General features: G+C 55.6%; 2 protein-coding genes across 4 annotated transcripts; both read right to left on the reverse strand.

Moving 5' to 3' along the window:
- Nucleotides 1-143: 143 nt before the first annotated feature.
- Nucleotides 144-4,312, reverse strand: BSND (barttin CLCNK type accessory subunit beta). Its single transcript, XM_049808215.1, has 4 exons — nt 3,895-4,312; nt 2,685-2,764; nt 2,052-2,294; nt 144-1,264 (listed from the first exon to the last, which is right to left on the reverse strand). Exons 1-4 carry the CDS (start codon nt 4,069-4,071, stop codon nt 976-978), a joined length of 789 nt encoding a protein of 262 aa, XP_049664172.1. The 5' UTR covers nt 4,072-4,312; the 3' UTR covers nt 144-975.
- A 1,140-nt stretch (nt 4,313-5,452) lies between these two features.
- TMEM61 (transmembrane protein 61) lies at nt 5,453-13,524 on the reverse strand. Of its 3 annotated transcripts, none has more exons than XM_049808866.1 (3): nt 13,342-13,524; nt 8,270-8,683; nt 5,453-5,985 (listed from the first exon to the last, which is right to left on the reverse strand). In XM_049808866.1, the coding sequence occupies exons 2-3, from the start codon at nt 8,620-8,622 to the stop codon at nt 5,700-5,702; spliced, it is 639 nt and encodes a 212-aa protein (XP_049664823.1). In that variant the 5' UTR covers nt 8,623-8,683; nt 13,342-13,524; the 3' UTR covers nt 5,453-5,699. The 3 variants fall into 3 exon arrangements, with proteins under 3 accessions (XP_049664823.1, XP_049664821.1, XP_049664822.1); XM_049808864.1 differs by lacking the exon at nt 13,342-13,524 and adding an exon at nt 12,358-12,469; XM_049808865.1 differs by lacking the exon at nt 13,342-13,524 and adding an exon at nt 8,769-8,962.
- Between the last annotated feature and the right edge of the window lie 10,737 nt (nt 13,525-24,261).

Here is a 24,261-nt window from a genome sequence, read left to right on the forward strand (position 1 = left end):
TGCCCGGGGGAGGTTCAGCCACGCGGATCCCCGCGGCCCCGAGCAGCTGAAGGGCAGGCGGAGGTCGCAGATCCCGCCGTCCCTGCGTGTTGCAAACAGGCTGCGGAAAGCCGCCGCGTCGCCCCTGTCGTGGTGACAAACCAGGCTCAGTTCCATCAACGTGACTTGAAACGAGCGCTTATTATTCAGAGGGAGTTCGGGGACGGCGGGCACCCGCACGCGAAGCCACCCACGGCGCTGCGGCTGTCGAAGCCGACCCGGTGGAGAGAGAAAATGTCGCCCAAAGCCACCACCTCGAGCGGCCCTGGGGAAGCCACTGCCATCGACGGGGTTTCAGCTCAGCCGGGTCCTCCTCCCTCTGCCCCCGCCGGCGCCGGACGCTGGTCCCCGTGCAGGAATTGGGGGGACAGCACGGTCTGTCCCCCGCCGTCACCCCTCTCCCGACCTGGAGACGTGAAGGCTGCCTGCTGCGGGAGTCTCAGGATCTAATTTTAATTCCAGCGGTGGGCTTCGATAAGGGGGAAAAAGGCTTTGCGGATATCCCCGCCTCGTAAAGCCTACCCGGCGTGAATACATCCTTACCCTCCTAAACGCTGATCCTGTTTCAAGCAGCAAAGCTAATCTTTTCCCTTCCTAAAGACATTAGTTAGCCTGGATCCTGCCCAGCCCAGCTTTCGTGCTTATCTGCGCCCACCCAAAGGGCTCCAGCGAGGGGGACCTCGTCCCCTCTGCTGCAGAAATTGGGGAGGCGGTGGTGGTCCCCCTTGGGTTTTGCGGGGTGGCAGCCTCCCGTGCAGCTGGGTGGGCGCGAGGGGCGCAGCGTGGCACGGGGGGACGGGCAGGAGCCCGGGGGCTCCTCCGTTCCGCCAGCGCTGCACTTTTGGGGGTCAGCCCCAGCCCCTTTCTCCCAGTCTGTGACGTCTGCGTCCCCTCCGCGAGACGAGTCCATGCCAAGAGGCCATTCCCTCTGGGAAATCAGTTTTCAGGCTCAAAAAGGCGGTCGCTATCCTCAAGCAGAACATCCAGCCCCTCTTGGAGCCCATAATAAAGGTCACCCTCCTCCCCAGCGCCTTTGCGGGGGGAACCGGGGTGCCGTCCCCCCGCCGGGGAGCTGGTCGGGGTACAGCCAAAGCGGGTGGCAGACGGCGGAGGAGATCGGCCCCGTGGCGCGGGGCTGCCGGGCACAGAGCCTTCCAGCGACGGCGTGTCCATGTCCTCCAGGAGGGATGCCAGCGGTGCGTCCCCTGCGGCTGGCTGGGGGGGGCTGCGGGAACAGGGAGGGGGCTGAGGGGCGACGGGCAGCGCAGGGGTTACGCTAAACACGGCCGGGCTGGAGCTGGGATTTTCCCTGTGCCTGGTGGCTGCTGGGCTCGGCGTTGCTCGGCCAGCGTCCCAGCATCCCCAGTTCCCCTTGCTGGGTGGTTGGGGAGCCCCGGGAGGGCCCTATCTCAGCCCCTGGTGCCTGAATTTATGGGGACAACTTGCCTGCCCAGGTTCCCTCTCTTGCCCGTGGGACGAAGCAGCGGCCGCGCCTGCGTCCCAGGGGAAAGCGGGGTGCCCCGTCCCAGCTGTAGCTGCGTTTTGGCAGAGGGGGTGCCCGAGTCCTACGCCTCGAGGCTGCACGGTGACCCCCCTCCCCCCCGTCACCTGCAAAGCACTTTTAGGACCTCCCAAACCAATGCACGGGCATCATACGTGGCATCTGGTTTGAGGGACACGTACGGAGCGTCTCATTTCTACCAAAGTCTGACCAGGAACTTGGGATTTATTCTGGTGAGGGACATTGTTTATATTTATAAAATGAAATAAAAGCAAAATGTAAATTGCAACCGAAGGCGATCCAGATTTCCTCCTCATTTCACCCCGGTAAATAATTTGGTACTGGGAGACCCCGTGGGATGACACGCTGTCCGGGCTCCGCCAGGGCTGGCTGGCTGGGGGGTCAGTGCTCTCCCTCCTCTCCCACCACCCCCCACACCGGGGGTCTGACCCCCACCCGGTTTCACCCCGCATCCCACCGGTACCAACCCGACCTCACGGGCATCACGTACCGGCTGCCTGCCGCCGTTTCCAGGCGAGGCGCTGGCTCTCGGGGGGGTTCTCCAGCACCCCCCAGCTCCCAGTGGACCTCTGCTTTCGCCTGCACCGCCAACTGGGAGCAGCTGCGGGATCTGGGCTGGGCCGTGGATGGGAGCGGATCCGAGCCCACCGCCTGCCTCTGGATCTGCTCGTAGGACAGCGGGCTTTTCTCGTAGGTGCTGGTGGCCTCTTGGTTGGGGCAGGGTACCTGCAAGCTGGGGGTGAAGGAGGAACGGGGTGCTGAGCAGGACCCGGACCCCCCCTGGAGCCGGGAGATGCTCGGGGACACGCACGCAGGACTCCATCAGGTGCTTTAGAGGTCACATCACTGCCCACGCCAGCGGGTCCTTGCAGGGGGGATGCCTGCGGGAACGCAGCTGGATGCTTTGCACCCTCCAGCATCGCTCCGGCTCCGGCCCTGGGGGGGCTCAGCCAGCCTTTGCCTCCCCCACCCCGGCCCCTGCTTGTCATTTTTCGCTGCAATAAGTGGAGTTGTCCCCGGTGCCAGTGTGCTCAGACGCTGCCCTTGTCCCCGGGGGCACACAGATAACCGTGTGTACAGATGAAAACACCCACCAAAAGGAAAAACGGCCGCTGGGACCTACCGGGTGTCGCTCTCCGGCAGCACGATGGTTTTGTGGTCCAGGAACCGCTTGGCCTCGAGGTCCACAGGGATGAACGTTATCTGGGAAGAAAAGAAACGCAGAGCCTTCAGGGGCGGGGGGGGGGGGGGGCTGCGCTGGGCATCGCGGGGACCCTCAGCCCTTGTTAGTGGTAAAATAGCTGGGGTGTTCCTTCAGCTGGGGTTTTGGTCTTTTCTCAGCATGGTTGGATGTCTTGCTTGGAAATGGGTTTTTAGGGGGAAATCGGTAAGGGATTGAATGAACCCAGCACACCCCAGTCTCAGCACCTTGTCCCCAGCGGGGTCATGCGTGTCCCTGAGCCCGGGGGGGGGTCCCAGGGTGCACGGGGGAGGTCGGTGGCCGGGGACAACATTGAGGGTGCCCTGTCCTCGAGCCCCCAACACGGTGACAAAGCCACATCTCCCTCCTCACCAGGGCTAAGCTCGGCTTTGGGGGGAGCTGGGGTCAGCCTCACCCCAGTCCCAGGGGACCCGGCTGGTCCTGGGGGTCCCAGCAGCTCCCGGGTCCTGGGGTCCCACACACCACCCCACATTTTGGGGCGCAGCCAATCTGTTGACGGCCATCCTGTAGTGCCCAGCTCCACACCACAGCCTCCCTCTCCTTGGAAAAAAGCCTTTTCTGCCAGCTCCGTTTCCCGGGGCAGGGACGCGTGGCCGCCCTGTCGCACCAGCAGTGCCCTCTGCCAAGGAGACTGGGAGGTGAGGGCTGTGCTTGGGGGGGGCTGCCAGGCCCCTGCCCACCTCCATGGCCACGACAGCCCTTTCTTTGAAGTCCTGGGAGCCCACCGAGCCCCCAGCCTCCGTGGGTGCAGGGAAGGGGCTGGTTTGGGGAGGGGGTTGCATGGGAGAGACAAACACAAGCTTAATTCCTCGGGCTTATTCCCCGCTGCCTGCTTGACAGCAAAGCCCCAGGCTCGGGGAGGTGCAGGGGGACGAGGGGACGGGGCCGCATCCTGCAGGCATCAGTGGGGAGGTGCAGCAGGGCACGAGCCTCCCAAACCAGTACTTGTCCCTCCGGACCACCCCAGCCGCCTTTGCCCCGCAATCTGCCACTACCCCACTCCACAGATGGGGAAACCGAGGCACAGCCCAAGGCTACACGTCCACAGCAGCCTCAGCCCCCCAAACCCGGCGGAGCCCCCCGAGGTGCACAGCAGCAGGATGGACCCTACCTTCGGGTAGCACTGGCACATGCTCCAGGTGATGCCCACGGCTACGAGCAGGACACCCAGGGCGCAGAAGGTGATGTAGATCTGGGGCTTTTCCACGCTCATGATGAACATCCCCGTCATCACCAGGAAAAAACCCAGCATGATGAACCCGTAACGAAAGGTCTTCTCCTCGGCCATGGGCACCAGGTGGGAGAGGCAGGGGAGGAGAGATGCCGGGAAGCCCTTTTAACCTGCGGCTGCTGCCCACTGAGCGCACCTCCGGGGTAAGGCAAGGAGTGGTTTCTTTCTCCGGAGGCTGCCAGGGGCTGAGGATCAGCTGTACGTTGAGCCTGGTCCTGCCCAGGGCTGAGCCAGCCAGTTTTTTAACGGGTTTGTAATGAATGCAAACACCAACCCCGCCGTTCACACTCCAGTGAAGCCGCCCGGCACGTGTCCGGGTAACCTTCCCTGCAGGCACGCGTGGCCGGAGCCCACGCCTGGGGAAGGGACGGGGAGGGACAAGGGGGGGGTACGTCAGCGGAGACGGGGACTCGGAGAGCGGCTTATTCCGACGGGACTTTCCCAGCCCTGGGGGCCGGAGCTGGACTTGGCCATAAATCGGAGAGCTGGCAGAGTCCCAAATAAGGGGGCCGCCAGGACGCAGGGTGTTTTCAAGGGCTGCGGGGCTGCAGCAGGGAAGGAGGGAGCGCTCCGGGGTTTTTTGGAGGCCAGTGGGTTGGGAATAGCCCCCACTTCGCTCCGGCTGGGTGCCAGGGTACCACCGGTGGGGCTACCTCGGTGGGGCAGGAACTGGGGGGCCAAAGCCAGGGAAGGATGGAGCAGGGCTGGTCCACCCAGGGGAGTGAGGACAGAGCGTCTGCGTGCCCTGTGTTTGCGTAAGATGGAGCTAAAAAAGTTAAAAGGTGTCCTCTTCCCACCACGCGTTCGACAGCCAGACAGTAGCGGTGCCTTTGGTAAGCCTTCGTTTTGGTCCCTTGCTTGCCTGTCCGTGTGGGAGCACACATATCTGGCTTATGAAAAAGAACCTACTATATTATCAACACCATGTAATATTTGGCCGTGGCTCTGCAGCCACTCTGCAGCCCTGCAGGTCCGCAGGGGGCCCAGGGCAGCCCGTTATTTCGGTGGGATGGAGCAAATGGCAGCAGCTCCTGATGCAGTTGGCTTTTCCTCCGGACGAGGCTGCAGCCCCGTCCGTGGCGGGCAGGGAGGGGGGTTGTGCCGCTCGGGGCGTCTTTTTATAGGATGCTGCCTGAAATGCCAAGTGCGCTTGGATGCCCTGAACGCACGCGCAAGCCACCGAACATCTCTCAACCAAATGAAATGAGGCGTGGGAAGTCAGTACGCGGGGAAAGCAAGGTGGAAGGGATGGAGATACGGCTGGAAGGGGCATCGAAAAGGCAGAGGAGCGAATGGGACGGCACGGAGCTGGTTTTCCTCTGGCCAGATCCCTCGTTCTGTGCTGCGGTTTTTATTATAGAGCTCTTGCTTTCAGTGGGCAGCCCCTGGCGTGATATGAGCTCCCCAGGGTGGGTCAGAGCAGGGAATGCAAAGCATCTGCAACCAGCAGTGGTTTTATTAAAAATACGAAGGCTTTCAAACATGCCAGTTAGCCCCGACGCTCCGAACACATCGCCCACGGGACCCGCAACCCCGACAGCCCCGGACCGATCGCTCGGAAAGCCGGTCGGACCTTTTCCCCTCCTTGCCCACCCTCCTCTCACCCCAGCAAAGGAAGGGGCTCGGTTTAAAGCTGAGGGACTGGGCAGCCACCCGCAGAGTCCCAGCCCCGTGCCGCCGCCAGCTCAGACCCCCCGGACGCTGATGTTTTCGTAGCTGGGAGGAGGCGTTGCCTGCGGCTCCCCAGGGTGCTGGGTCTCCAGCCAGGACGGGCTGGGACGGAACAAGGCGCTGTCGGAGGAGCTGCGCCGGCGGCCGCCCTGCCAGCTCTCGTCCTCCTCCAGGTAGCGGTACAGGGGCGGCGTGAGCTCCTCCTTCCTCCCCGGGGGCTGGACGTAGGCTGGGGCACCATGGGCAGGTCTGCAGGTCAGGGCTTCTTCGTAGGTGGGGATGGCGCTGGCGTCCCAAGAGCTGCGAGGGAAAAAGAAGAAACCCAGCAGCGCACCCCGTCAACCGGAGCATCCCAGCACCCAACAACTGGAGCACCCCAGCATTTGTCAACGGGAGCATCCCTCTGCCCCGTCAACCAGAGCCATCCCTGTGCCCCATCAACCGGAACATCCCAGCACCCATCAACCGGAGCATCCCAACACCCCATCAACCCCATCAACTGGAGCATCCCTGAGCATGATGGACACATGTGTGCTGGGGATGGCACGTGGGCAGGTTTTGCACGCCCAGGGTCAAGGGAAGAGCATGTCAGCCGCTTCCCGGCACCAGGAAAGCGGGGAGCCATCCAGGAGGGAGGTCACCGTCCATCAGACCTTGCGACAAGGCAACGTCGCCCAGTTCCCACTGAGTTTATGAATCCCTCACCCAAGAAGAAGAAGGGCAGCCTGGCATGGCAGCCTCGAAGAACTGCCGCCTCCGGCATTAAGGGCTACAACCGCAGGTGTGAATGACCGCAAAGCAGCAGAGGTGCTGGCTCTCGAGACATCTGCCCCGCACTGCTTCCCACGGGCAGGAGAGCATCCTCATCATCTGCCTAACCCCAAAGTCATCCCCCGAAGCACGGAGGCTGCCGGCAGCTGAGTAAGCAGCTTGGCACGAGCAGGCGGGCAAGAGTTCAGGCAGGCATCCCGGTTCAATGCGGTCGCACCCCACCCTTGAGCCCTCCATGCACCGGGCAAGCCTGGTGCCACTTCCAGCAGCGCTTCGCTGAGCAAACACGGCTTGTGTACAGGGAAAACCTCCACCCAACCTTTGCCCTGTGCATGGCCCCGCTCGGCACCCTATGAAACGGTGCAGCCCCAAAGATATGGAGGCTTTGAAAGCAACCTGCCGTCCCCTTGCTTTTGCAGACGAAAACCCAGCGCGGTGTGTTTTGGGAGGCTGCGGGCATTGGAGGGGCGCAGCCGGTCCAGAGGGAAAGCTGCGATGCTCCGCAGGGATGCCTCCATCCCAAAATTGGCAGTGCCCTGTCCCAGACCTACCGCCCCGGGCATCTGCACCGCGGCTTTTGCCAAACAGCCTCAGCTTGCAAAGGGATGCTGCCTTGGAAATGCGGAGAGAGGGATTTCTCCCAGCGCAGGATGCTTTGCTGAGCGAATGCCAGCACAGCTGGGACCGGAGGAGCTGCCGCACTGCCAGCAGTGCCAGGGCGCTGCCTTCCCACCCGGCGTGGGAGCTGGGAGTTCGGGGAAGGGGACGTTCCCCGTGGGGGGCACACCAAAACCCTCCACGGGAGAAGGAAACTCCCCCCAGACTACCCAGACCGGCTCATGATCTCCCCCCAAGATATTCAGACGGGCACTGAAACCCCCAGAGAACCAGGAACGTGCTTCCCCCTCTGACTGAATTTTTATGGTTTTATGTTCTTCAGAGTTTCTTTTAGTGCTGCTTTTCCCCAGAGCCCGATTTATGCTGGAGCCAAGGTCTTTGCTGTGACCCCATAAAACAGCAGTGGGAAGGGCGGGCTGGCTCAGCTTCTACATCAGCCTCTGGAAAAAAAATCCCTTTTGATCAAAAAACTTTTAAATCCAGAAGTGGGAATGAATCTCAGGCTCTCGCAGGAAGAGTCTGGGGACCTGACAAGCAGCAGTGGTGTTTGGGGCAGGGTGAGGGGTCTTTCCACACCCCAAAATGGGCTTCGTAGAAGGACCCTCTGCCTACACTTCCGTCTTAATGCCAATCCAAGGATTATTTTCCTTCTTTTTTCCTTCCAATTCCCTTTTACCATAGATTTTGCTTCCATTCAGGATGGCATGAATCCCCTCGTCCTCACAGAGCACTGCAGACCCGTGGCACCGGGAAAGTTCTCAAGAGCTGGAGGTCTGGATGACCCCCCCAACCCCCAAATCCAGGCACTCTGCCAGAAAACCAACGCGGTCTTCTGCTCGGTGGCTCTGCTAAGGAGATGACTGCCTTGGCCGGTGATGGCCCCGCAGGGCAAGGAGAGCCGTCTGCGGCCGAGCCGGCCACGGGAGCAGCCAGCGTGGGCACGGAGGGTGCCTGCAGGGGGGGCAGATTGCGGGGGCTTGGGTGAAGGTTGACACTAATGAGCAAGAGCATCTGCTCAGGGAGCAGGAGGAGGGCACAGAACGGGGTCTGAGCAGCGGCCGGCGGCGTTACCGCTCATCTGAGCTCGCCAGCGAGCAAGCCTGAGAGCAGGCTTAGGTAGACGGCCGTGCCGGGACAGTCAAACCCACCCTCGACTTCTTCCCACCCAAGCACCGCGCGGGGACGTGGCACCCACCTGCAGTTCCACTTCTCCGGAGGCTCCGCGGTGAAGTACTGCAGGTCCCTGGGGAAATGGTACTGGTAGCGGCGGGACACCACCCTGGCGTTGGCTTTCACGGACCAGAGGAGGCCGAAGAGGAGGAGGATGCCGCCGATGCCGCAGCAGAAGAAGCTGACGGAGCGGAGCAGGGCGCTGGAAGAGGAGGAGCTGGGAACCGCCTCGGCTTCCCGGGGAGGCAGGAGGCGAGCCCCGCTGCCAGCCGGGGAGCCCACCTCCCCGTCGCTCCACCAGGCAAAGCACAGCGTCCCCGTCACCAGCAGCACGGCCCCGGTGATGGTCACGCCGTAGCGGAAAGAGGCAGCTGCCATCCTTCGGAAGGAGGGTTTATGAGGGGAGAAGAGCGAGACAAGGCATGAGAGAGCCCCCGTCCTGCAAGACAAGAAAGGGACGGGGTTCGAGAGGGACAAGGTCACGGAAGAAGACGTGCCAGAGGAGAAAATGACCGAGCTAGGACCTCTCTGGGGGTTGCACGCTCTTCAGCCACTTATTATTGACCGTCAGAAAGGGCATTTCCACCATCCCAGATGGGAAGCCCTTGGGCAGAGCAAAGTCAGCCGCCAGTTTGGACCCACAAACTTCCCAACTGCCTCGTAAAAAGATCCTCATTTTCAAGAAACAATGCAGGGCTCCCATGGAGGCAGGATGGAAAGCCCAGCCAGGGGAGCCACGGAGGCGGCTCCGGGGACTCGCATAGCTCTTCTCTTTGGATTTTATTCCAGACTTCCTCCCAAGCTCGGAGGAACGCCAGCTGGGTTTCTGATCAAAGCAAGGCTTATGGAAGAGGTTAGGGAGAGGAACATGAATTTAAGATGTTATCACTTCCGAATTATCAATGCACATATTTTGTCCTCTGAAACTGGAGGTAAATCAGTCCTGCGGTGACGGTAGCTGCCTGGCATCGCTGCTCGAAAGCCTGCAGCCCAGGAGATTCAGGGCCACGCTGCCTCTCGCTTTCTCAGGGAAAAGAGCCAACTACCATCTCTGAAAGTCACAGAGCTGCTGTTTCAGGGGAGAATAAAAAACCTCAGATGCTGGCAGCCCAGGGGACATCACCTAGGGATGGCTCCTGAGACACCGAGTGAGCGGGGACCCCAGTGAGCTCTCCCGTCACTGCTGGAGCCCACAATGGCTGCACTCCCTGCCACGACCAAGCTCGGGGCAGGGATGGGAGCAGGAAGCCATCCGTATCTCCGTTAAAAGTCAGGAATGTGCCGGGTGCAAGCTAAACCCTCGGAGAAGGCTGAAGCAGGTGTTTCTGCTGTGCTGGTCAGGGGGGGCTGAGGCAACTGACCACTGAGATCTGTGAGGCTTTTACTGACCCAGCCACAATGTCCCATTTTGAGATGTTCCAGAAGTGGAGAGGGGCTTCAGTTTATGTTGGAAGTGGGATAAATACCCTGACGCTGGAAGGGTCTGCTCAATCTTTATCCAGATGAGCCCCGGTACACAAAATCTTGCTCCCCTGGGTCAGCTCCGGCGCACACCTTCTCAGCTCCCCAGCAAGATCAATCCTACAGGTGTTACCACCACCTTCACCATCCCTGTCAGGGTGGTTTTGGGGTTGGTTTGACCACCGAAGAGGTGAGGCAGTGCCACATGTTCCTGCTGGGCGGCACTTCTCAGCTAAACGTCACACACTGAGAGCAACCGTCCTTCCCCAGCGCAGGAAAATTTGGGGAGGGGGAGCTGGTTTCTGATCTCTAAGGCTCTCGCTCCCCCCTTGCTTTCTCCAGCAAACAACAAGCATCTGCTCTCTGGGCTTGGGGATCCCCAGCCCCCAGCTAACCAAAAAGCACCAGCAAACGGGGAGGCAGAGAGGTCCCACCACGTCCCCTCTGGCCTCGCTCGCTGCCCAGCAAGAAGATGCAGGCTTAACTCCCACTTCTCGATGGACAAAAAGCTTTGGACCGCGTGGGAATTAAGGACCAGCGCCCCTTTACATGTTCAGAATTGGGTGACCCCTCTGCGAGGGCTTCCCGTGGTGGCAGTGCCGGTGGAGAGCCTGCACGTCGAGGGACTGCCAGGACGGAGATGGGGCTCAACCACAGAGGTGGATGGAGAGCTGGGCGACCCGCGCTCAGCCCCCTCCTCTGCCTTCATCACTTTGCCTGTATGTCAGTAAAATGAAGATAATCTGGTGGCTTTGGTCTCCATTCCTCCAGGCAGGGCTCTCCTCCTACAGTGGGGATTTAAATTGTACCCTGAGATCTGGAAGTGCCAAGCCAGAGCTAAGGAGGGAGCAGAAGTCCAGCACGGACTCGATGTGATCAAGGGCAGGTGGAATTACGTTATTTCGAGCCATTATTTATCAGATGGGCCCACTACATGGAAAGCTAAATTACTTTGTAGCGAAAGAAACGCCATCTGATCTAATCTACATTTAATGAAGAAATCCGACGAGAAGTGGGGTTTAGGGAATCTGCAGGAAGGCTGCAGGACTGGGAGCCCTGACAACACGCTCCAGCTCTCATCCCACAGTCACCAGCCCGAGCTGCCACCCAGGCTGACGGTGGCCGGTGCTGGTCCCCACCAGCAGCTGCAGTCACCCACCGGGAAGGAGTTGGTGTTTCTGGGCTGAGAGGAGGCAGAACTTCCCCCCATAACGAGGGGACGCGTTTAGATGTTCCCTCCCGAATGGCAGGGGCTTGGCTGAGCTGAGAGGGAGAAAGGACTGTTAGAGACTGGTTAGAGATGCTAAGAGACGATATTAGGGATCGGCGAACTCCAACTCGCCACCGAACGTGAGCAGGACGCAGCCAACGAGCTGGGCTCATGCTGCCTTGCAGCAGTAGATGCTCAGGAGAACGCTACTGACCCGTGAATCCAGCTCCTTTTGAGAGCATCGCATTTTCCTGGAAAATTTTCAGCCAATATCATTTGGGAAAAAACCTACAATCCAAAAACCCCACAACCCAAAAGCCCCTACAGCAAAGCTCTCAATCCAACTGCGTGGAAATGACAGATCGCTCCAAACTGAAAGCCTGGATTGAAACAGCACCAAAAGTTGAAATGCTCAGCTCCTGCACTCAACACTATCCTCATTTTGGGGTCAGCCTGGTGAGGTTTGGGAGATGCTCTGATTCCCCTGGTGAGGTTTGGAAGATGCTGCGATTCCCCTGCCTGGGCACAGGGACTTTTGCAGCCCCCGGCACTGCGCACATCTGGGAGCAGTGGCAGCGAGGTGGGGGCGGACGTGGAGGGAAGGAAGGCGGAGAGCCTCCGGGAGGTGACGGATTGACAGCTCGAGAGAATAAACTCTTCTCTCTTAACAAAACCAGCGCAGCGCTGAAACGCTAAAAGCTCCTCCAGCCTACCCGGCACGTGCTCCTGCAGCGCGTGTGCGGGGGCAGCTCCTCCGCGCTGGGTGCCATTGCCATCACACCGTCCCCTTGCCAAAACCCCTCTCGGGCTGGCACAAGCTCTCTTGAGCCTCTTTAAAAGACCCGTGATGTTTTTCTCAGCGCACCAACCACTGGAAGAAGAGGCTGAAGGAGCAGGGGCAGGAAGAGAGGTGTGAGGCGGGGGGCCAGGACCTGAATCCCTGCTCCCCAAGCCTGCCCGTGGCTCCGCTCCCGGAGCACTCAGCAATCCTGCCCGTCAGGTCTCCCGGTGAGCATTGCCAGCACGGGTTTCCTCGGAGGGGCTGCCCCTCCGGAGATGGCAATTGCCGGCTCCCAAACGCCCGCCTCCACCCGCCGAGCCACCCTGACATCTTGTTCTGCCCCGTCTCCTCCTTTGACCTGCTCCGAAATAGCCTTTCCGGGGGAACAGATTTGCACGTTGCATGTACAAGCAGATACGAACGTTAATAGTTTACATAGTTCCATTAAGATGCTGAGAATAGCATCCCCCATATAAAGTTATGCAGATGGTGATTCATAGGGTCTACTAAGCATTACTCAGAAAAACACTCTTTTCCAGCGACACAAGAAGCCAAAAGAGTTTTGAATCTCTCCCACCGCCATCAAGCAGAAATCCACCTCCGCACCCCGCGTCCCTCCACGGCGCTCGCAGCCTGTCCGTCCACCGCGCGGGCCGGAGACCTTTAACCACGCGCAGCCGTGCCAAGAGGAACGCCGGGGAGAGAGGCGCCGAAGCGCGAGCGTGTCATCCGGGAGATTCCTTCCTGCCTTGAACTGAATTTGCTCTTCGTAGTAGTAGTAGTAGTAGGAGCAGTGAGGGCTTCGGTACCCGTCCGACCCCTAGTAATAGGGATGCTTTCGACAGCGCGCCCCAGAAGCCCTGGTGTCACCGGCCTCCCAAACGCAGGTTCAGATGGCGGGGAGCCCGCGGAGAGCGAAGCGCATATACACCCCCCCCCCCCCCAGCCTCCCCCGTGCCCCCAGCAACTCCAGCCCCGACGGCGATGCCTAAACCCGACGTCCCCCCCTAAAGAAGTGCCTGCCACCCCCGGGGGACCCTCTCCCCGCCGTGGCCGGTTCCCCCCGCCGCCTCTCTCCCCTCCGGCAAAGCGACGAAGCCAGGGATATCCACGTCCCCTTTCCCAACCCCCCCCCCCCCCACCACCCCGTCACGGCCACGGCCCCTCCGCCGTACTCACCCGCCGCCGCCGCCGCCAGCCCCGCTCCGGCCGAGCGGCGGCTCCGGTGGAGCCCGGCCCGCGGGGCGGGCGGGGCCGGGGGCGGGCGGGGAGGGAGCGGACGCCCATCGGTTCTCTGCCGCCTCGTCGGGGCGGGGGGTGTTTCGGGTGACTTCTCGGAACGGGACTCCCGTCCCGTCGGGGAGCGGCGGTTCCGTGCGCCTCGGTGTTAGGGGAGGGGGGGGAAAAAAAAAAAAACAAAAAAAAAACCAAACCCAAACCAGCCAAAAAAGGGGTGAAAAGAAAGAAAAAGGCGAAGGGAACACACACATGCACGCAGTGGGTGATGCTCGCGAAGGAGGCGGTTTGCTGGGGGGGGGCGGTAAGGCTGGGAGAGTCCCCGGTGCGGCGGTGGTGGATGAAGGATGGGTAGCACTGAGCCCGGTTCCCCCGTCCCCGGGGTGCGGGAGGCAGGGAACAGACGTACCGGGGACCCGGCGAGAGCTTCGGGCTGCAGAGCCCACGGGAGGTACGCTGTGGCCGGGACACGTCCACCCGGTGGGCACCGTTACCCCACGGGTGGGACGCCGCTGTCCTATGGGTGGGACGCCCACGCTGCGGCACAGACGGGCGACGTCTGCCGGGAGCCACCGCTTCGGTTCTCCTCGCCTCTCTGTCGAACGCCAGTATTGCCCCTTTCCCCCCTTCTTCCAGCGGGATCTTGTCACCCTGCAGCACTCACGAGGATACCTGGATGCTAAGCGAGCTGAAGGTGCTCTGACCTGAGCTTCGGGGTACCCCGTATGACCGGCACCTGGATTCACGCACAATTCCTCATCGCAGAAGCGGAGGTAATTTTCCTCAACAGCTGTGGTGCCGTGCTGCGCTATCGCTGTGCGCCCTCACAGATCCGTTGCGTTGCTCCTGAGTTACAGCTGAGCATCGCTGACAGACAAAGCCATTTCTATGGATACATCTGCGCTGTTGCTGAACCCTGGGCTGCTGTTCCCACGCCGCTCGCAGCTCCTCACCTTGCTGGCTCAAAACCAGCTCAGGGTTTATCTACACGGGCTGCAGCGACGGATGCAAAGCCCCGTCGTGGAATTCACATCTGTTTCATATATGCTTAGTAGCCACTCCGCCTAGCTGAAAACGTGTGGCTGTGTAGCCCCTTTTACCTGCAGACGCTGCGGAGTTTTACAAATGGTAAACTAAGGCACGAGGAGGGCTGATTGGCACGGGGCTGGGCCTCTAGCAGGTTGGGTCTCCACCGCAGAGGAGAATGGGGCAGGGGTCCCCAAAGCCAGCACTCCAGCATGGCCTCACCCCCCCCCCCCCCCGGGCTGGGATGCAGCAAGGGCCTTGAACCCCAGGGTGCAAATCCCCAACAACAAATCCCACACCTCCTCCAAACACTGTGGTCCTCATTCCTTGGCAGGATGGAGGTTGGGGATGCCAGGAATGAACATCTGGATTCCTCTGCCACAGATACACCGGTGCTGAGAGCTCACATCGCCATCCGTAAGCGACACAGGCACTGTGAATCACCGGTTCCCCTATTAGAGGACAATGAGACATCTTCTGCTGCTCATTACCTGCTCGGATGTTATATTTTAGGGGAATTTGATTGTCAAATGGCTTCTGAAGCACTTCGAGGCAGCATTTGCATGCAGGCCTGGGTGCTCTTCCTAGCACAGGGCTGCAGAGAGTGAGGTGGCTCTGTGCCAACGCATTGCCCTTTGCTGCTCCAGCCCCAAAACCAGCTGGGATCTTCTGTCTTCCCCTGAGAGCTGGCCTACCGGCAGCCACAAATCCACGACAAATATTTCACAACAAGGTAAGTGCTGAGTGCCAGCACCTCTGTCTGCTTAGCAGCACCTTGGCTTTTCCCTCTCTGAGAACTTTCCTGCTGGTGGACAAGGTGCTGCAACACATCACGGGGCACGGGCAAAGGGCTTCTCCAGAATAAAGACAGAATATCTGCACAAAATAGGTAAAACATCCCATGCACGGTGAAACAGCAGTGGAGAAAACAAGAAGATATAAAAGACAGTTACAGCCCCTGCAAGAACAGGAACAAAGGAGGAACGGAGAAAGAGAGATTGTTCCAGTAATTGCCTCCCCCAGGTAAGGATGCTGTGCCTGATCAACGCTGCTGGCATGGAAAAGTGCTGCTTTTTGATTCCCTGTTCACCGCATTTTGCTGCTGCAGCAAATCACCTGTAAAATAGTGTATTTCACTGTATGATCAGGCTAAATAAGTTAGCTTTTTCAATACCTCTGCACGTGTGTGTGTGTGCGCGTGCGCACATGCATGCGCTTTCTGCCCCATCCCGACAAGGTGGTTGATACCAGAGCACCAAGGCAAGAGTGAATTTGGCTGTACCAGGGCACCAAGTCCAGCGAAGAGGAGCCCAAGCTCCCTGCTCATACCTGGGACGGGAGTGTCGACACCCTGGGCTGGGTCGCAGGTCTCCATCGGTGATTTGGCACCCGGGCCACCCTCCCCGTGCCCAGCTGTCCCCGGCAAGCACCGCTCGGCAGGATGCTGCCACCCGTGATGGAGCCACTAAAGAGCCACTGATGAGGCTTTAGGGCACACACCTCTGCAAGCCGAATGTGCCCACATTGCCTACATCCATAGAGAAGCCATTCCCGAGGGGCTGGCACACCCCCTGTTTCCCCTTAGCACGGGCCATTGGGCACGGCGGAGGTGGGCGCAGCCTGCCGAGCTGAGAAGGGGCTGCAGCAGGCAGCCATGAGGATGTGCAGATGGGAAGGAGTTCCTGCACCCGGCACAGGTAAAGCAAGGGAGAAACCTCCTGCTGTTTATCTTTGCCTTAATTATCATCTTCTCCAAATGCCTAATTAGTTGCTTTAGTTGACATACTGGCGCAGGCACTCCTACCTAATCTAGTCAGTAAATCGAGGCATTGAAAATTTGTCCTACGTCTTCAAATGATGCAATGTTCACCAGTGTCCTTAGACTTACTCGGCGTTGAACCTGCAGCTGGCCATAGATGTCTCTTTGGTGGTTCTGCTATACAGGCAGCCAGAGGGTTTGCTCTCCAGCTCTCCAGCAGGAAAAGCCTAGCATTTGGATGCGAAAGGTGATCGCCCTTATGACCACAAAGCGGTGCTTGTTTGTTTTGGCCGGGTTCACCAAGAAGTTCTCTTTCTGTGGACAGCTATGTTTTTGCCCTGAGACTTTATTGACTCCAGAAGCCCATTTTGTACATAACATATCTTACTATTTAGTTCCAATGGCTTCTACTGGATTGGAATTATAACAGAAGAGCAAGAGGTGTATAAACTACATTCAGCTCGATCACTTGTTTAATATCAGTTTCTGAAGTGGTTTCTGTACTATGTCTATCATCTAGCAAGCCTCTGGACCCAAAACGTCTGAGTGTTTTAAAGCTTAAGTGTGTGCTAACCTGAGCGTAACCGTGTCCTAACCAGCAGTTTCTAAAGCTGCACCACGCTGAGGAACGTGGCTGTGGTGGGAAGTCCTGGAATGGGAGAAGTACTGATACCCTCATCCACGGAGAGCTTTATGGATGAGCAATGATCTCAAATTCCTTCTGCTCTTCATTTGGGACTTGTGTTAGTACAGGAGCACCAGGCTGATGTGCCACCTCGCACTGAGGCTGTTGTGTAGATAAATGGGCATGATAAAGCTGTGGGTTTCCTGCAAGGGAAATTCCTGCGCTGCAAATGGGGACAGTAAAAGCTTCCCACCAAAATCTGCAAAGGATTTGAAATTCCCCTAAAAAGGGGTGGGGGAAGGAAAGGGTTAAATCCTGATGCCTCTGCTCAGTCTTTAGTCAGGCAAAACTCTTCTTCAGCTCCTGGAGATTTTTGCCTTAGGGAGGCCCCATGCGCTCTCTGCCCGTTTCAGATCTGAGCTTCTTTCTCTGGGAAGAGGCACAACTGTTGTGCTAACACGTGCGTAACCCACCACCCAGCGCGTTTTACACGCTGCAGATGTTGTGGCTCTGCTAGAGCATGAGCTGCCATTTGGCTCGCGGTGAAGAAACATTGATTTTCAGCCCTGTAGGCTCCTCAGTCAAGCTCGATGCCGGTTGTGAGTGCATCTATCACACCTGAGCAGAGAGAGCTATCGAAGAGCTGCACTGGCTGCTGAAACACGGCAGCAGTTAGCTTTACTCCACATGTTGAATATCCGAGGCTGAAGCTCCTGTGTACCCTTGATGCCAAATGCTGATGCTCAAAAAAGCAGCAGGCACTTAGAATCAAAGACAAAACTGGCTACATTTGCTTTCCAGCAAACTCAGCGTTACACGCAGGATGAACTACAGGCTACCCTGACGTTCCCAAGACCCTGTGCAGTCTTTGTGTCTCCGCTGCACTCAGCTATTACAGTGGTCTCCAAGGAGTAGGTAATGGGCTTTTTTTTTTTTTTTTTCCCCCAGAACAGAAATGCAAAAAAGAAGTTTAAAAGCAGCATTAATTATGATTTTTAGAAAAAGGACGGAGCAGCCATCTAGCTGTTCCAGTTGCCACCGTGTGTGGAGCCACAAGGAAGCCCTTGGTGTCCAACGCGCACCCGTCCCAGATGCTCCACAGCTGGTTTCCTTTCCCAGTGCCCGCTGCATTATCTCACTGCCTGGCTTGGCATCAGGCTGCCCACAAGCGCTGGCTTACATCGGTGCGCTGTGCTGGGAGGTTGCTGAGGGATATTATGCTGCCAGCAAACCTTGCAAAACTGTTGTTGGAAGCGTGACAGTCTGAGGAGATACGTGAGGTATGGCTGAAAGGAGAGGGAGCACCTTTTATTAGTCGGAGGGATATATAGCTGGGGAAAAAACAAACACACTTGCAGGCACAAAAGCCCATCCGCGGGTCAGAGTATTTGGGGCGGCATCTGGTGTCTGAGGGCTATAGGTGGTGGGAAAGGTGCGTTGCTACCTACACCAGCTTCAGAGGTAGATGTTGTTTAGTTTGGTTCTCTTTTCTTCACACCGCGTGGTCCCCGTTTCAAACAGCAAATGTCACTGTCTTCCTTCCAGCAGCAGTGATGTTGCTCTGGCTGTACTGCTGTGCCCCAAAGGTTGTCTGCTTTCTTCAAAGCCTGTCTGCAGTCATCTGTTGGCCTAGTAAAAGCTGTTTTTTCTGCCTGCACACCTTGCCTCACTTTTAACCTGGAACATTTACATCTTCTTACCCGAGTTTCTAGGAAACTGGAGACAATTTTGAAATTCCGCAAAAAAATGACAGGAGGTGGTTTTGGGAAATAAAGGGCTGCAACTTTTCCATAATGGCATTAAGTGTCAGAGCCAGGTTGGCTGAGGATATCAACACTCATCTCCGGTGAAGCCAGGGGCAGTGCCGTGGCTCCCTCAACAGTGAATTTGGCTCGCACTCCGGTTAGCACCGTAGTTTGAGGCTCTGTGGAGAACCCACTCCCAACATGTTCTCCTGATTTACTCCTGAAAGAAACAGCAGTAGCAGAAGATTTCTCCCATGGAGGTGTAGAAGCAGGTTGCTCCTATCTCTTCCCTCAGTGTGTCAGAGAAAAACAGACCCTATACCGGCCTGGGAGAAAGAGAAGGGTGTGAACAGGAGTAACAGATGTTTATAAAGATGCATGAGAACAAATAGGTGGCAGACATTGCCTAAATTACTTACCTTCAGACTGAAAAAAAGGTCTCTATCTCCCATATCCAGATGACTTGCCACCAGCACCTCAGACTGGGGCAGGACCTCAGAGAAAGCACCTGTAAGTAGCATCCCTGAGATAGGCACCTGCCATCCGGGTGGAGAACGGAGGCTTCCCTGCTCGATCTCCCTGTGAAGTCATCCAGGACCCAGAGAGTTAATCTTTCTCCCCAAAATGTATCCTGTCCTTTCCTTAGCTAGGAGCTAGTCTGGCTACTCATCTTATTTGAAAGAGTGTAGTTTCACTTCCCTGGAGGTGTAAATACTCCTGTGCCAGAAAACTGTCAGCTCTCGTTGGTGGGTGACTCCTTGCCTTGCAGCGAGATGAAACTCTCCTCCCTCAGTGATTCACTGTGCCACTTCCAGCATGAGGGAGAGCTCATCCCAGCCCTATAATCTGCATTAGTCTGGATGTGAACGGACACCTCAGTGCAATAAAAGTTCAGAGCTTATTACGGGCTCTTGGCTGATACTAAAGAGAATGGTAATTAACCTCTCTGGGATGACAATGGTTTATTGCTGGCTGATCTCCCGATGCTTTTCTTAAGCATTTTGTAAAAAAACGGGCCTCACCAAGGATGGAGAGAGGAGGAGGAGACAGAAAGCAGTTGTGTGAGTCTCCAGCTCAGCACGCGAGGCTTGAGAAGCGCGCCTAGGTTTTAACGTGAGCTGGGGACAGGATCTGTGCGTTTACCCATTCTCAGATCTATTTTGGGAGTCACAGGATTTCTGTGTGTGGGTATAGAAAGGCCACTGCTTCCCATCGGCACCGTTTTGCAGCCATCACATTTCTGCACTTGCTAGGGATATGAAAAAATTGGGTTTTGATTTTGTCAGGAGGTACTGGAATTGCTGTCTTGTTTTACTAGGTATTGCTATAATCAAGTCTGCCCAACTGAATTTTACAGGAATCTCTTGTATTAAAGGGGAATGAGCAATCACACCCTCGTCACCCTTCCGTGCAGACACCTTTGCCAATCACATATTTTCAGGGGTGAGGACCAGTCTATTTATTCAGTCCTCAGTCTGAAATTGTCCTGTATCTCCATGAGATGATCCACACGCGGGAGCACATCTTGTCGCTCTCGACAGAAAGGGGCAGGAACCTCTTCTCAAAGCTTCCAGCTTCCTTCTGCTCAGCTCCATACACGCGGGAGTCGCTTCCCAACGTGGATTGCCACCAAGGCACATCTGCCATCGAAAGGAGGCAAGTGACTCGGAGGCAAGTAAAATGGCTTAACAGATACCAGCAATCAGCTTTTGACCTGATTTTGTACTGAGCTTTCTAGTGAAAAAGGAGCATTTGTGATCTATCAGCATAGCGCTGAACCGTATTAAATAAGCCTCCATTTATCTTCAGTAAGACTAATACAGTTCCTTATTATTGGAACAATGGTATATTTTTGTCACCCTTAATTATTAACTTATCTGGCTGTGATTGCTTCGCTTATGAAAAGGATAAGCTAGGTAACTATAATAGCTATATAACTCTTATATAACCAACATTTTAAACTTTTTTCTTCAGCCGTTCTTCTCCTTTTTTGCCTTGCTTACAGCTTTTCTATTTTTCTTTGGCATAGGTAAGTAAACCCAAAGGGCTAGATCCTACAGTTACACTGATGTTTTTGGAGCATGGCCTGGAGTTTTATCAGTTTACATCATCTGGGAGTGGGCCCATGAAATTTTTAAAATGTTGAAATAAATGAAAGCAGACAGGTGACAGAGTGACAGCACCAGACGGAGAGAATGGTGATGGCCAAGGCAGAGAAAGTCTTAGCTTTATTTGGAGGAAAAGGGCCTGCAAGTACAGCTGGTACCAGGAGGCTAAACACACATACAGATTTTCTGGGAGCTGAAAACAGGAGAAAAATGTGGCCTGTACAGAAAAATAACTTCCAGTGTTTTCCTCCGGTGACACTGGCAAGCCTTCACTGTCACGTTAGCCCCGAATGCTTTTTGCATGTTCCCGCAGCATTTGCCGCTTCAGGCAAGAGGAGGCCGGAGGCAAGTGATGGGAGAGGGTGCCCTGGAGTTGCTCATCGCCAGCTGTGGTTCACAACTGCCTTCACGACAAAGTTCACCCCGAGCACCTTGGAGGCCACGGGTACACGTGTCCATTATATCATGAGTCCGAAATAATATATTTATTGCCTTTCAGTGACTGCAGCTCCTCCCTGATGCCCAGCACAGTCCGTGTCTCCAGGATCTCACCGATGGAAGGAGACGGGGGACCACCACGACTTCTCCAACTGCTGCCCCACCTCACTCTCCGAGAGCCTCATGAAACCATGAAGCCAACTGATGGTTGCCCATGAGCTCGCTCTCCTCCGCTGCTCACCCACGAGGAGGACGGCCTCCCTCAGTTTGTAGTTTCAGTGCTGGAACCCCAGGTCCTTCAGTAACCAGCCCATCATGCCTGCTACCTTGCCACAGTCGTTTCATTTTTGCTGCTGAGGACACTGGCCCCAGTGACAATGAAGGGAGGGCTGAATTCCTTTCCCAGCCCGGCTCTCTGTTTTGACAAGTGATTCTTTTTATAAATCCCAGACAGTGCGTCTTTTCACAGGCAGTTGTAAAGCTGGATTTAATACACGTCAGAGAGAATACACGAAAGCTCTCGCACATTCTGCGGCACGGGTTTTTTTCAGCAGCTCTGTGAACGTGCTGACCGGCAGCTGACCTTGCCTCCTGACGCAGTGCACGGCCACCGAAGGATGGGACCCATTCTGCCATCGTTCGTATTCCAGATTTCACTTCACACCCTACATCTGCTTCTTCCCAAGACGATGACTGGGGTCCCACCAGCCATCTACAATAACTCATTGCTGGAGGAGTGGGACCATGCAACACGGCCAGTATGCAAGCACACAGGCTACAGCCCAGGCATCCTTGGTTCCTTGTCTTGCCTTGCAGCACCAGAGTTATTCCTTCTCCTGGTGAAGCCCTTCCCAGTGCAAACAGGGTGACTGCAGCCTTGAGAGGACAAGGGGAAGGCAAGGAAGAAAGAGCAAAGTCACCCCGAAGACTAGGTGTGCTGAGCAGGCTGGGCTACAGCCACCTGGAGACCCTTCCCTATCACAAATCCTTCCACATTAGATTAGGTCCGCCTACACCTAAAATAGCCTAATCATCCTAAAGATCCTGGTCTAAGCCTTCTTCAGATGGTGTTTCACTTTCCCTGAGAGCTACCTGGCAGTTTCTAAAGTAACTATAATCCCACTGTCCCTTTTTGATCGATTTCTGAGCAGCCACCACAGCTACAGCTATTGTACTAAACCCTCTGCCCTCCTCCTCCTCAAGTCGTCATGCATCTCTACTCCCTCACATGAAATATTTGCGAAACCTGAGAAGCGGGTCCTAGATAATGGATATTCTATCGACAAATACCTTTCAAAAACCACCATCTAGAAGCCAGGCTATTGAGCAACATAAGGTAAACCACGTTCTTCCCATACACCCTCTAAAGAGAAGGTTTTCTAAGGTACAGCATGCAGGTTTCATGAATCAAGCATCAGTACAAATGTCTCTGCTGTCTTTTGAAATCTCCTGGACCTTGCAAATGTGCATCCAGGCAGCAAAAGGTCACGCGGAGCCACACCAGTTCCTTAAGCCCCCGCTCTTCAGACAGGTAGGACGCTCACACCAGCTATCTTCCATTTAGATTTACACTATCAAAAGGGTTACGGGGTATTTGGCCACCCTTCCCCACATTCCTTGGAAACGTACCCCAATGCCAGCACGTGGCTGTCAGGCGTTAGGTGGGGTATGTGCTTCTCCTGCCCGGTACAGCCCTGCTTTGCCTCAGAAAAGCACAGAGCACTCCCCAGACCAGTCTTGCTGTGCCACAAAGTGACTTTTTTTTTTTTCCAGAGGTAATAGGTACGTATGTGTCATCCCTCTGGAAAATTCTGGCAGTTGTTCTGACATCATCAGTCCACAAAACAGCTGATAATATTCCCCCGTATTTTTCCCCCTTAAAGCCCTCAAGCTGAAATTTGACATTTTTCTTCAATTACTGGATGTATGAAAGCTCTCAGGAGTCGCTCAGCCCATAACCAGAACAACACATGTCAATCTGCCAGCGTCCCGCAGAAAGCCCTACTCCAGCCTACCTTCCCCAACAGGCTTTTCCTTCAAGGCGACCAAATATACTTTGGTTTTCTCAGTAGAGGGAGCTTCTCACACAGCAGTTGGAACACCACCTCCCTCGAACCCTCCGAAACCCCGTCCCATTTCTGACAGGACAAGCTCTGTGCCAAACAAACGTGCAGGAAACCTGAAGGTAGGCAATTAGGGAAATGTACTCCTAGCCCCTAGTAACCATAGACTGGTTTCTTTATTAAGAAGGCTTGCAGCCTTCCCAAAATTCTTGATTAGTTTTCATAACTGTTACTATTAAAATGCCTGTCCCTTTGACATCCTGGTACCACTCAACAGCAGCTCTGTGGCAGTCAGTACCAGGGCTATGAGAGCTTCCATGAAAAAAGGGCTTTCTAATGCGTTTCAATGCCTTTCTTTGGTCCCACTGAATGCCTCTTGATACTTTTCTTAAGGAGACAGAAGTTTTCAGCCTACTTTTGTCTGCAGCTCGAATGCTCAGTACGTTATTATCATGTCCCTTTTAGCTGTCCTCTTAGACAAACAGCTGCAACTTTTCATTCTTTCTTTGTCCAAAAGCCTTTGCATAGTTATTACCAAGTCCTGCTTGGTAGTGAACAGTCCTGTACAGTATCGGCAGGGTGACCTGTGATGGGTTCTCACCAAGGAGATGGGTGGCTCCTGCACGGTCAATGAGAGACCTCTGCTCTGCTCCCTGCATCCCACCTACACAAGCGTGTGTGGGGTGAACTCCACCAGAGAGCTGCTCCAGGCGGAAAAAAAAAATTTATTTGAAAAACAGTTCAATTCTTCAGTCAGATCAGTTCCCCGACCTGCTTTACTGAGTGACAGCAGAAGCATTTGTACTGCACAGTGTGCCCAGAACAGCATGAGTGGGCGGATGGGATGGCAGGAGCAGGAGGGAGGAGAGGAAGGGAAGAGGACTGCTTTTTTAAGAAGCACTAACAGCTTAAACACACTTAAAATGATAATTTAATTGAAGAGACCGGGGATTTTAGCCTTACAAAGATACCAAGGGAATCTTAGCTTTTTCAAACCAGATTTGCAGGTGATGTTTTCCTAAGCCTACACAGATTGTTGGATTATGTTTTGCTCACACCTAAAATAACTAAAATTGAAAACCATCAGCTTTTAAAACAGCTATCTCCCCTTTCCTCATCCCCTTCTGATTCCTGTATTTTCTATGCTTGGCATCGCTAGGTACACAGGCGATTTCACCACAATTTTAACGGTGATTCACTCCTCTCTTAAAGCACAGTTTCACATAGCAATTTTTGAGCTCACCTGCTCCCTTCTTGCTGCCTAGGGCCTTACAAAAACAAGAGCAGAATGTGGAAAACATTATAAATGCTTTTCAATGGGTCTTCATAAAAACAATTTCAAAACAGTATTCACACTAAGGTATAAATATCCCCTTATGAATAAATGATGCTGTTATCCAATAAGCCCTGCACTTGATCCTACTCAGATCAAGAATAATTATTTCGCTCCTTCAGAGAGGTTAAAATAACCTCTCTTAGGGCATGGGAAACTTCTTTTCTGTGCATAATTTCAGTCAGCAGACAAATTGGTAAATAAAATCAGAGCACATCAACTCAGATGTAAG

The sequence above is a fragment of the Accipiter gentilis genome, chromosome 8, assembly GCF_929443795.1.
Source record: "Accipiter gentilis chromosome 8, bAccGen1.1, whole genome shotgun sequence".
NCBI classification, from domain to species: Eukaryota; Metazoa; Chordata; class Aves; order Accipitriformes; family Accipitridae; genus Astur; species Astur gentilis.